The sequence below is a fragment of the Myotis lucifugus genome, unplaced genomic scaffold (assembly GCF_000147115.1).
Source record: "Myotis lucifugus unplaced genomic scaffold, Myoluc2.0 scaffold_582, whole genome shotgun sequence".
In the NCBI taxonomy this organism is placed as follows: Eukaryota; Metazoa; Chordata; class Mammalia; order Chiroptera; family Vespertilionidae; genus Myotis; species Myotis lucifugus.
The window spans coordinates 221,322-234,449 of NW_005871630.1; the positions used below are offsets into that span (position 1 = coordinate 221,322).

Sequence of the window (13,128 nt, forward strand, 5' to 3'; positions counted from 1 at the left end):
AGGTCCCTTGAAACAGCAAGGATGGACCGGCTCCCGGCAAATTCCCCCTTTTTTATTTTTTAAATGATAGCGCATGTAAATCAGCGGCCACCTCTCGGATTGGGTTGTTTAAGACTCAGAAGAAGACTGACAAGCAATGATGGCGAGCATAGCTATAAACATAGTGGATGGAGTGCACAAGGAACCTTGTTCTTGTAGAAGGTTGCTGGCCTCTTCAGTCAAGGGATTTCAGCTGTCCTCAAGTCGGGGGTTTGGTTGTCCTTGTTGATCTGGCTACGGGCAGCATCACTGGTGATGGGCTTCCCGAAGCGTCAGCGAGTTGAAGGGCTGCATCAAAGGGTCCATCAGGGCCATGCTTGATGGTGGTGTCGGTGTCTGGGGAGGAGTCAGCTGTGCCCTCTGGGTCGGACGATATGGATAATACCAGGGAGGAGGAGGATGAGGAGGAGATGGAAGGTGGTGTGACATAAGGTCAGATTAGATGGTCTGGAATCCACACAGGTGAGTCTGCATCCTGTGGAAATATACAAGCATCTCCTCTCCCCCAGGTTAAAGTACATCAGGTCCCTTCCAGGCTCCTGTAAGTAAGTCTTTCCATTTGACAAAATAAGTGAGTTTCTGCTAAATGAAAGTTTCTTTTGCTGATTTACTCAGAGTCCTCAAACTTGGCTGAGAGAGTAGCTTCCACTTCTTGCTTTTCTACCATCTGTTGGGCCTCAGTTGTTAACTTCTTCAGCTGACCCCATGTTGGCACCTTAGTCCCTTGCATAGCCTTTCTTTTCTTCTTTTTTCCGCTTTTCTGTCATGGGAGCAATTCTAAGTCTTTGGAACGATGGGACAAGGAGCTTCTCTGGGTTCATTGTGGTGACGCACGTAATGCATTTACTCAGTCCAAGGCAGGCATTAAAAAGAAAAACCCCAAATGCTCTCTTGTATCCATTTTAAGAGTAGGATTGGCGCTTTCCGCTATTACCTGAGTCCTGATCTATCACCCCCAGGGAGAGCTTTCCAATCCTGCACTTTTCCGGGGTGGAAAGGCTGCAGTGGGGTTAAGGATAAGGCTCCGTGGGCCTACCTTCTCCCATGCCTCTACATTTACCTTTCCAGCACCTTTCCTTCCTCAGAAAAGCATGGACATACTTGTATAAAACATTCCGTCTGACTGGGAGTAACCTTAACTCCTCTGCTAGCAAGCATATGTGTTAAAAGATCAATACAGAGTCTTTTTTCTTTAGACTCAGTATGGCACATCTTCTTAATCTAAAGATCAATACAGAGTCTTCTTTCTTTGGACTCAGTATGGCACATCTTCTTAATCTAAAGGTCAATACAGAGTCTTCTTTCTTGGACTCAGTATGGCACATCTTCTCAATCTAAGTTCTGTACTATCCACCTTCTTACCCTACTTATCCTCTATAGGGGGGTCTGTAGCACCCTGGTGGAGTCCTATCCGTCCCGAGTGTGGGGGTTCTCAATGGGGGGGGCTTACCTAGGGGAATCCTGTTCCGGGGTTCCCAAAGGTGTGGACGGAGTCGGTGAAGACTATCCACCCTCTTTCTACGGTGGAGTCCTATCCGTCCCGAGAGTGGGGCTTACCTAGGGGAATGTGGGGCTTACCTAAGGGTCGCTGTTCGGGCGCCAGATGCTGGGGTCCAGCCCCAGCGGGTCCAGGGGTTCCCCATAGGTGTGGACGGAGTCGGCGAAGAAGGAAGGACTCGGAAACTGGGTTCAGTTCATCAGCATAGCGAGGTTCTCCCTCCAGGATCTCCAGCGAAGTTCTGGTCAGGATCTCCAGTGAAGTTCTGGTGCCATGTTCTCTCGCTAGGTTCTCCAGCCAGGTTCTCCAGGTTCGGTCGCCATGTTCTGTCTAGGTTCTCCAGCCAATTTCTATAGCAAGGTTCTGTCCAGGATCTTTTGCCATGTTCTCTGGCTAGGTTCTGGTTAGGATCTGACGAGGATCTGATGAGGAGCTGATGAGGAGCTGATGAGGAGCTGATGAGGGTCTGATGAGGGTCTGATCATGATCTGATGTTTATTGTCTTGTTACATTCGTATTTATACCAGCTGATTTTAATCCTGTCAATTTCTATTACAAAGGTTAGGGCGTTTCTTATCTCCATTCCAGGGAGTAAAGATTATGTAGCTTAACTACCCACCTGGCACTTAATTAAGGGGTTGTATCCCCTCCCTAACCTCAGGGAAAAATCCCCACCTGGGGAAACAACCTTTCTCAGAGAGGTGACCTTGGTTAAAACACATGGCACTAAGGAGAGCAAACATATTAAGAACAGTATGCTATATATGCCAGGTCCCTTGAAACAGCAAGGATGGACCGGCTCCCGGCAACCACGGGCCCCGTGCAGAGCGTCTGGACCACGTCCCGCGGGCGGGAGGAGACACCGCCGCTGCCCGATGACCCACCCGTCAGCGCCTGGGAGGAGCTGGCCAGGCGGCCCTGCCACCCCGGGAGGAGGCCCTCATCCCAAACCCAGTCCCACGGCAGCAGCCACCGGGGGCTCCCTTCCCAGGCACCAGGACTCGGAGCCGCTCTCCACAGTGAGATGAGCCGGCCCCGCCCTCACTCTCCGGGCTCCCCAGGCTGGGGAGGCGGTCCGAGGTGGTTTGGTTAAGGTGACGGCGACCCGGCCAGCCCGCCTGTCCTCTGGCCCCGGCTGACCCCTCTGTGTTCCCCGACGGTGCCGCTGGTGGGGCTCAGATAAAGCTGTCTGGCGCTGCAGGCCTCCCAGCACGGAGCAGGGAGCCGCCAGCAGGGAGCCCACGGCCACGGGACCACAAATGCCCCTTCCTCCATCTTGCGCCAGTTCATCCAAGAAAAGCACTCACAAAACAGGGGGCCTTATCTGTCAGATCAAACGTGGCTGCGGGCCCCCCACCCCCAGACGACAGGGACCCAGCCACGTGGCCTGACCCTGAGGACGCCCCCCCCCCTGCGACCCCCCATGCAGCCGACCCAGCTCTGCTGCCTGTGGTCCCCCCTCGCGGCTGCTCCCAGCCTGGCCCACCCCATCCAGTCCCAGCCCCCGCAGCCCCCTGCACCGCCCGCCTGGGGGGCCTCTCTCCCACACCCCGTGTGCGTGGAGCGCTGCCCACCATTTTCAACCTCCATCTGCCTGCCCCTCCCGACCACAAATGCCTTGCGAGCTGGCCTGACCCCTGCCCTTCACGCCTGGGCCCAGGGCTGGCCCGCAGCCCTGCAGGGGAGTGGCTGGCTTTGGAGTCAGGTAGACTTGGGCTCCGACCCCGGCTGCAGTGCGTTCTTGCTCTGTGGCCGTGGGCAGGTGACTGACCCCTCTGAGCCACAGCCTCTCAGCGGCGAGATGGGCTGGAAACACCTCACATTTGCCGAGAAGATGGATCGAGCGTGAAAAGCCCTGAGCACACAGTGCGTCCCACTCAGCAGTGGCTTGATCGTGTGACCCAAGGACAAAGGGGACTTGCTCGCCGATGCCCAGGAGAGATGGGGGAGCCACGGCCCATCTCGGGGTGCAGAGTTCCCTGGGGAGGAGGGGCAGCTCCAAGGCCTCGCTCGGACTGTGAGGCTCAGACCCCGAGGACGGCTCAGCAGGTGAGAGCTCTGCGCCCGGAGCCGCGGGGACATTCGGAAAGGATTCTGCCTGGGACCTTGGAGGTCGCGGAGGCTTCCTCTCAGGACGGCAAAGGGGGGATCCTCGCTGGTCCCTGGGACGCAAGCAGCACAGGCTGCAGCCTGCAGAGCGGGGCACCTGGGGGCGGTGCCTGGGGGCCTGACAGAGAGAGAGCCCACAGCCACGCTGCACAGTGATGAGGCAGATGTGGGAGCAGATGTGGACGGAGCATCCCCTCTGAATGGTGATAAACAGCCCGACATGCGATGGGCCCCTCTCACCCACCACCTCTCAGCCCCTCAACCCGTCACCGCGCCAGGCCCGTGCGCCCACTGTCCGGCGGAAATGGCCTCACTTCCAACCCACGCCCCCTCCCCAGGATCTGTCGTCTCGGATTTTTCACCCTCAGGAGTCACCAGCTCCGACTGAACCGGGACATGACTGCAGGGGGCCGCACGCGGCTGCCCACCTGGTCCGGGGCCAGCGGTGCCCTGAGGAAGCAGTGGGGCCGCGGGCTGGGCTGGAACCTTCCCTCTCAGGTCCCGTCCCTCTCCTCTGAGAAGCTTCAAGGGAGCACTTTCAACCTCTGGTTCCGTAGCCTCACTGTGGGTCAGAGCCACCAAGCGCGAGGCCAAACGTAAACCAAAAAGAAACTCGTGCAAAACCTTGACTCCCACGCTGCAAGGGAAGGCAACGTGTGGGTTAAAACTGCCCAGCCCAGCCCGGCCGGCATCGCTTACTGTTCGATCTATGAACCAGGAGGTCACAGTTCAATTCCTGGTCAGGGCACATGCCCGAGTTGTGGACTCGATCCCCAGTGTGGGACGTGCAGGGGGCAGCCGGTCAATGATTCTCTCTCATCATTGATGTTTCTCTTTTTCCCTTTCTCTCTGAAATCAATCAATCAATCAATACACACACACACACACACACACACACACACACACACACACTAGCGGCCCGGTGCACAAAATTCACACATGGGTAGGGTCCCTAGGCCTGGCCAGCGATCAGGACCCATCAGGTTCCCCACCTCCTCCTTCCCTCGCTCCCTCAGCGCCCTGCGGCCACCACTGGTCGCCCGCCATATTCAGCGCCGCCCCCTGGTGGTCAGCATGTCACAGCGAGCGATTGAACTCCCAGTCTCCCGGTCGAACTCCCAAGGGGACACTTTGCATATTAGCCTTTTATATATATAGAAGAAAGATATTTTAAAAACTGCCCAGCCCAGGCCCAGCTCCCCTCCCCTTAACCTCAGAGCCTCCTTTCTCCTCCATCGCAGGGGCTGGGAGATCAGTACACTAACCCAGCAAAGAGCTTCCATTAGAGCCACAGACTCTCCAAAGTAAGATAAAGTCACGGCACCGTGAGGAGAGGACACTCTGTCCTGTCCGAACCACACACTCCCCCAGGCTGATGTGAAATCCAATGGCCGACACCCCCACGCCACCCTCCTCAGGAAACAGACACCCTGCCCGAAGTCACCAGGAAGCAGGCGGATGGCAACAGCCTGAGTCACGGTTCAGGTACCACTTGCCACCGCGTGAGCGGCTAACACACACCTTCTTCCAGGTGAGCGAAGCCTTGGCAAAGTGCCGACGCTCATGGTTCAAGGAGCTCACGGTCGTGGCGAGCGGTAGAGACGTGGACATGTTTTTTGCAAGAGCACAGGTGCCAGTGGCAGTCAGAGGGGTCCTGCGCCACTCCTCGGGCGGAAGCTTCCAGAACATCCTGCTGGCTGTGAGCATCCTGGGGTTCTGGGGAGCACCTGATTGGCCCGAGCCGCTGACATGCATGAGCCAGGCTGCTTACTGAGCAGCGTTCCGGTGGGACAGGCCCGGGGCCCACAAACTCCACCATCGGGAGCAGGTCCAGCCTCGGGCTCCTCGTCTGTGAAGTGGGTGGAGGAGGCGGCCTGGAGTCAAGCTCAGGCCTTCCAAAGCCACTCTGGACGGACACTGGTTCCACTGGACGCAACAAAACAAGACAGAAAAGGACAAGGGCGCCTGCCCGCACAGCCAGGCGGCTCCGGGTACGAGGCTTCCTTTCACTCCGAGACCTTGTCCTTAGACTCCGGCAGCGGAATGCCCTCTGTGCACTGTGCACGCTTTGCTGACATTCGACGGGTGGTGGGTTGGGTCTCTGCTTCCTGTTTTAATTTTCTCATCCGACAACGCAGAAACTGACCAGCTCTGTGCCTCCGGAGAGGGAGGTGTGTCAGCGGCAGCCAGCAGGTCCCTTCCTCGGCTTGGCGTCCTCGCTCAAGCTCACACTCCGAGGCCAGGCCGGTGTTTGGGGAATGTGGTTGCACCCGGGTGTGTCCTGGGGGAGTGTCCTGCAGGCTCCCGCCCCAGCTGCTCCATTGAGCACTGTCTAAAGCTGCAGCGAAAAGTCCGCGGGTCCCCCGGTGCCCAGCACCCACACAGCCAGGAGGCTTGAAATGCAACGGGGTGCCAACCACAGAGATGCCAACAGGAAATCCCAACCAGACAGAACCGGGTGACACTCAGCCCCCCGCTTCCAGGGGCCCTGCCCTCAGAGCCTGGGCAGCCAGCGGGGCCAGCCTGGGCCTTCCCGCGGCTCTCCGGGCGGGCCGGCCTCATCTGTACATTCACAGTGCCAGGCTCGGAGGTGGGGGCGAGGGACGCAGAGGTGACAAGGAGACAGGCCAGGGAGACGTCGGGCAATTGCGTGGGGTTGTGTCCCTGTGGGTCTTCATCCCTTGCAAGTCTAGCGTGAGGGCACCCAGGAGGAGGCAGCGTCAGAGGTGCGGGGCCCTCACACCCGGGAGCCTGCCCCTGTCACAGGCAGACGAGCACAGAGAACCAGCAGAAGGAGGCGCACGAGAGCAGCGCATCCCCGGGCGGGAAGGAGGAGCAGCGTCCACATCGCTCCCTCCAGCAGCAACTCCTGTGACCAAGGCAGTGGACGTGAGCACCGTCCTCACGCCCCTGCCCCCGACATCTCCACAGCAGCCCACCCGAAGGGCCCAGCCCCTCTGGCCGTGGGCCTCCACCTGTCAGGGGGCTCTGCACTGGGCTTTCGGAAGCTGGACCTCCAGGGCTCTCCTCCGCTGGCTCAGTTACACCCACGGCAGGTCAAAGGTCCCTCCTCGGGGAAGCCCTCCCTAACAGGCAGATGGTTCCCTTTCCCGTCTGGTCTCTGCGGCCCGCACTTCCCAGCACGCAGCACCGATCATCAACTGTGTGTGCACTTAGGGCTACCAGGAGGCTGGGACGGGCTGTCTCATTCTGCACCCGCCCCAGGCCTGCCCCCAGCTGGCACTCGCCAAATGTCTGTGAAGGAATGACTGGACCAATGCCCTCAAGGGACCCGGGCAGCTCCATGAAACGGGAGCAGGGAGAGGTTAAGCAGGCACCCAGAGCGGCCTGAGAGTCCGTGGGCACACCCCCATGAGACACTGGGCACACCCCCATGGGACGCTGGGCACACCCCCATGGGACGCTGGGCACACGCCCATGAGACGCTGGGCACACCCCTATGAGACGCTGGGCACACCCCCATGGGACGCTGGGCACACCCCCATGGGACGCTGGGCACACCCCCCATGGGATGCTGGGCACACCCCCATGGGATGCTGGGCACACCCCCATGGGATGCTGGGCACACCCCTACGTGACGCCGGAGGAAACAGTGGCTTCTCTGAAGCGGGACTTGGAACAATTGAGACTTTTCCGTCAGAAGCTGTGTGAGGTGGTCAGCGTCCTGCAGGATGCGACGTGAGAGCCCAGCTGCAGGTGCGAGCCCGGCACGGCCGCCAGCAGCTGTGCCCGTGGCCACACCCGCCTCTCCGTGGGGCGTCCTGGCCTGCGCGGTGGGGACAGTGACGAGAGCAGCGGGAGTGGGAAGCGGACAGAAGCCTTCGGGCAAGACGAGAAGCGAATGCAGGCAGCAGAGCTTCCAGCACGGAAAGGAAAAGCAGGCCCGGGAAGCACAGGGCCGCTCCGTCAGCACCAACGCTCAGAGCAGAGCGCCACCTACCACCCCCTGCGGCGGGCACACCCTGAAGGCGTGAGCGACCTGTGCCTCTCCGCCCTGAATCGCCCGCAGGGCTCTGAACACGGCTCCGCTGCTGCCCCCCGGGAGGTCTCATCCAGCCCCTCTGTGGGCCCAGACACCCACATTTTTGTTTCAGGTCCTCGCCCAACCCAGGCTCCACCTGGGTGTCCAACAGGACGCTGAGGGGGTCCCCACAGAACTCTGATGTGCCACCCGCCCAGCCCTTCCTGTCGTAGTCGCTAACCAGTGACCACCATCCACCCAGCGCTCAGGCCAAAATAACGGGGTCAGCCTGAACCCCTCCTCCTCCGCACCCTCCTCGCCCGGCCCCTCGGCACATCCGGCCCACTCTCCCGCCAAAGGCCCTAGATCTGCCCACTCCTCTCGGCCCCCGGGCTGCCACTCCTCCAGGGCGCCTTTAGCCCTGGACCCTGCGGGACTCTCTCTGGCTTCTCCGTCTCCCGGGAACCCACCCCCTCACCCCTCACCGCAGTCCAGAGTGACCTCCAGGCATGAAGTCCAGTGACTCCCTCCCTGTGCCCAGTGCACTGAGCATGAGCCCACAGGCCGATGCTTAAGGCCCTCCCGCCACACCCACCCCTCCTGCTCCCTCCCCTCCTCCCCAGGGCACACTGGCCTTCCCCTTCCGTTTCTGAATCCCCAGAGATGACTCATGCCTTCCCAAATTCTCCCCCTGCCACCATGAACCCGGGCCCCTGGGACCCCGAGGCTGGTTCCTGGTTCTTTGCTGCTAACCAGGACCCGGTCCTGGAGGGCCCACCCTGCCCGTGTGGTGTCCCCTCAGAGTGGCCGGGAGCTGGCAGTCGGGCACAGCACACATCCCACATCCTCCTCAGGGGAAAGGGCTCCGGGCCCCGGCCCTCAGGGCGGAGTAACCGCACCTGAGCCCACTGGGGCCCGGAAGTCTCCCACCCCCGCCCTGGCCACGTCTGCACAGCCCTCAGGCAGGATCACCCGGCCAGGCTGGGGGCAGCGTCCCCACGAACAAGCAGGAACGAGACCTGAGTAACGCCCAGGGCCGTCCTCGTCGGGTGCTGGGCCTGCCCTGCTGCATCCGAACCGGACGGCCCAGCGCACCTCCCTCCACAGAGGTGCCGGGAAAGGGTGCCTCTACCCCGTGGGCAGTTCCAGAGCCAGCAGCCCCTGTGCCGGGGAGGCCACACGCCAGAGAGGCCCACATGCCCAGAAGGCCCACGTGCACAGGAGACCACGTGCACAGGAGACCACGTGCCTGGGAAGCCCACGTGCACAGGAGGCCACGTGCCTGGGAAGCCCACGTGCACAGGAGGACACGTGCTCGGGAAGCCCACATGCACAGGAGGCCCACATGCCCAGGAGGCCACGTGCCCGGGAAGCCCACGTGCCCGGGAAGCCCACGTGAACAGGAGGCCACGTGCCCGGGAAGCCCACGTGCCCAGGAAGCCCACATGCACAGGAGGCCCACATGCCCGGGAAGCCATGTGCACGGGAGGCCCACGTGCCCGGGAGGCGCACTGCGGCCTCCGGTTCCTTGGGGTGAGGGTGGGGGGCTCCGTGCCCCACCCAGCGGGCAGCGAGGAGGGCCTGCCTCAGGCCACGCCCGAGGAGAGGCAGGCCGAGCCGGACGCTGGGCTGGACGCCCCACCAGCAGCCCTCCCCCCAGCGCAGGGCCGGCTCGGCGGCTGACCTCCACCAAGGCGGGTGCCACCACCCTGGGGACCCTCCTGCCAGGCCCGCTGCAGCCCCTCAGAGGCCCAGGGCGGCTCCCGCTCCGCAGGACGCCTCTCCCTGCACAGCCCGCCTGTGGGAGACAGTGCTGTCCGGCCCAGGGGTTAGGAGCACAGGGTCCGTGTCCTGGTCCCCTATTTACGACCCGAGTTGACCGGGAAGCTGCCTGACCCTCTGGGCCTTGGTGTCCGTGCCTGTCAGATGGACGTAACCGTGTTCCTGCTCCTGCGATACTGACCACGAGTGGCCGCTTCTGCTGTAATGACTCCTCGCGCAGAGCACGCGTTCCTTCCGTATTTAAGGAACCAGAAGCCGAGAGGGTGTGGGGGTCGGAAGGCTCTCGCGAGTCACTTTGAGAATGGGCGCCAGTCTCCCAGCCCCTTCGAGGGTAGGACCCTCCTGACAACACGGGGACAGCGGGGCGGCAGGCCCCGGCCCCTGCTGGCCCAGCCTCGACGGCAGCCCCGCTGGGGGTGGAGGAGACAGGCCGGTGGGAAGAGTGGCGGCCAGAAGACGCCAGCCCTGGCCCCCAACCTGCGACAGCACAGGGGGGTGACGTGGGACAGATGGCTTAGCCTCCAGCCACACCCTCTCTCCTCTGAGCTCCCTCCAGGGTCTCTGATCCCAGGAAAACTGACAACACGGTGCCCTCCCGCCATTGTATTCTGGGGCCACACCGCAGATCATGACAAGAAGCCACACAAGCCCACACAAGCCCAACTGTTACAATTCACTGTTTTGCAAAAGGAAAAGCTTTCATTGTATGAAACGAGCTGGCAGACAACTGCCCCTATGAGAACTGGTCCGTAGAACTTCACCTGCAGAGCTGCCCGCACCCGTGGCTCACAGAGCCCCGCCTTGAAGGAACGGGGGCTGCTGGCGCCGCCCCTCAGCACTGCGTGCTCCCCAAGCTCGAGGAGGGGGCAGAACTTCTGGAAGCTTCCTGGAGTCCCACGTTCTCTCTCCACCCTGGGCCTTTGCCCATGCCATTCCCTCTGCCTGGAGCACCCTCCTCCCACCTCTGCCCACCAACCTAGCCACTGCCTTCTGCTCCTCATACCCCAGCTGGCAGGCTGCTTCCTCCAGGGAGTCCTCCCTGACTCTCTGCCAGTTGGACTGGATTTGTAATGATCTACTCTTTCTGGGTCCCCCCGGGGATGCGCCCACGGGCGGAAGGGCCAGGCCCTAGACCTAGGATGGCGTCTGGCACAGAGCTGGTCCTCGGTGGATATTTAGCGACGGGAGGCCTGAGGGGGGCTTTTGCTGGCCTTCACCAACATGGCTGTGGCATGTGACAGCTGCCGGTTCAGTGGCCTGTGGGGCCTCTTTTCCCGGCCGTAGAAGTTTAGTACGAGCGCTTTCAGAGCGAGTCTGCGGGAAAGGACACTCGTCTCCCAGGAAAGGGGACAACACGGAATAATAATGCAGCCACGGGGGCACCACCCTCTCCCCCGGCGCCCTCGTCTGAGACTTTGGTCTCCTTTCTCTCCGTTAACCAATGAGAAAACCTCCAAACCACCCCGTGGGCTGTTAGCTGTGGTGCCTGCTGGGACCTGAGACAGGGACCCATGCCCTCCCCCAGCCACAGTCCAGAGTTGGGGAGGCTCGGGCAGTGCCAGGAGGGGGCGTGGCTTGGAGCTGTGAGCCCCACAGAAGAGGTCCTGGTGCCGCCCCACAGGCCCCGTCTCATCTCCACGCGTTCGGTGCTCCTGCGGCCCCCACAGCCCGCTTGGCCCCCCGCCACGCTCCTGGGCGCCCTCCAGGACCAGCAGGAGCAGCCGCGGGCTCGCAAGCCAAGTCCTCGCTCCTTTGTTCTCCTTCCCAGATACTGATTACAGGACTTTCTCTGTAATCAGTCGGAGCCAAAGGCCAACAAAGTCTTGGAAAAAGCACAACCCCCTCCTCTCCACTCCCTCCCACCGGCTCTCGGTAAATCCCCAAGACAGAGGAGGTGGGGTGGAGGGGGTGGTGGCTCGTGCCCTTGGGCACGACCTTTGTGGCCAGGTCACCCAGTGAGTTTCAGCAGATGAGCTAAAGGACTTGCTGGCTTTTCCCACAATTGCTTTTAAACTGCTCGGAGGGTGGGACAGTGTCACCTGCCCCTCCCAGGGCTCCGGGACCCTCACAGCTCTGAGCTCACAGCCGCAGGGAGGAGTCGGGGCCCAGTCCTCGGCCCCCCTGTCCCCCAGCCAGAGGCACCCTCTAAACTCAGAGGGCCAGCCCCAGGAACAAGGCGGCGGCAGCCAGGTGTTCTCATCACGGGGCCATGGAGCGGGTTCAGTGCACATGGAGGTCAGGGCCTTCTCCATGAAGATGGCTGTCCCTACAGTCAGGGCTACTGTGCCACCCTCGCCTAACAGACCCGGGGTGCCAGGCCGCAGGGGCGCCTGCTGGCACCGCAGGCAGGAAGAACAGCGATGGAGGACCTGGGCCTCACTTGTAAAATGCAGGCGTCTCAGGCCCCTTCCACTTCCAACAGGAGCTTGTGTGGCGCCCAATCCGAGCCCCCCACCGGGTGCTTTCACTCCAACCAGTGGTCCCCTGACCTGACCACTCACTCCTGCCCAGGCACCGCCTCCTCCAAGAAGCTGCCTATGGCCTGCGGGGTCAGTAAGACTCTGCTGTCACGCCCAGCCCTGCACCTCCCTGCACCATCTCCCCCAGTAAATGTGCCCCAGGACATGCCCAGGATGGAGCTGGTGCCCAAAACAGCCAGAGCTCCCCAAAGGTCAAAGGTCGGACATAGTCAGAGAGCCAAGACACTCCAGCCAAGCTCCCCCACCCCCCACCCCGCCCCTCCAGCCCTTCCAGCCCCTCCCTGAGCCCCAGGCCAACACAGCTGGGGCAAATGACCTTTGACCAAGGACCAGGAGGGTCACCTGAGAGTTAAAAGAAACTCAACAAACTCAGAGGTGAAGACTCCGGGACCCCAGGGTGGTCCCCTGACTTTGGAGGGGCTGAGGGCGGCCACCAGAGTTCAAGCAGCGCAGCTGAGCCCAGATAAGGGGCCTGGCTCCAGGGGAACAAAGCCTCCGGAAGGCAGGCCTGGCTGATAGCTGATAAGTCAGCAGAGAGGTCAGAGGTCATGGCTCTGATGGGAAGGGCGTTGTGGTCCCCCACCCCCAGCCCCAGGAGCTAGGCCTTGAGGATGCCCCCATCCCTAGGGTGTCAGTCCCGGGCGGGGGGCGGGGGGCTCTGGGCCACGGGTCTGCTGGTGGAGACTCCATCCCCTTGGCATCTGGGTGGGCTTGGAAGTGGCCTGTCCCCAGCCCCGGCTGAGGAGGGAGCTGGCAGAACCTGTGTCTGGGGGCCTGTGTCCAGGGAGGGCAGGCGGGGGTTCCCCCACACACAGCTGTCACCCTGACACCTCAGATCGCTCCCTTTTTTTCTGACTTCTTCAGACCCACCCCCTGCCCAACCACAGGTTTTGTCTGTTGGACAAGTTACTGTTCTCCACCTCCCAGTCTCAGTTTTCTCATCAGCAAACTGGGTACAACAGCCCTTCCCTGGGGTAGAGGAGGTTGCGTGCGCAGATATGCCACAGGCACTCCTGGTGCAGAGAGCGTGGCACCACGGAGCCAGGGCGCAGGCAACCGGCTGGCACTTCCTCTCCCCCACCCGCACCTCGGCCCGGACGGTGGGTGGGCATGGCACGAGGGTGGGCATCGTGGGTGCGAGCTGGCCTGCAGGAGGAGGTGCTTGCGGGGGTCCGTCTTTAAAACAAGCCCCTCCAACAGCAAGGTGTTTGGGACCAGAGCTGGGAGTGGGTGTGCGG

At 61.7% G+C, this 13,128-nt stretch overlaps 1 protein-coding gene across 1 annotated transcript in view; it reads right to left on the reverse strand.

Annotated features, from left to right (window-relative positions):
- The window catches only part of FBLN1 (fibulin 1), a 64,148-nt gene extending 58,795 nt beyond the window's left edge, over positions 1-5,353 (reverse strand). The window contains 1 exon segment of the mRNA XM_023745789.1: positions 5,125-5,353. Within this exon segment, the coding sequence (XP_023601557.1) occupies positions 5,125-5,353 (229 nt within the window).
- Between the last annotated feature and the right edge of the window lie 7,775 nt (positions 5,354-13,128).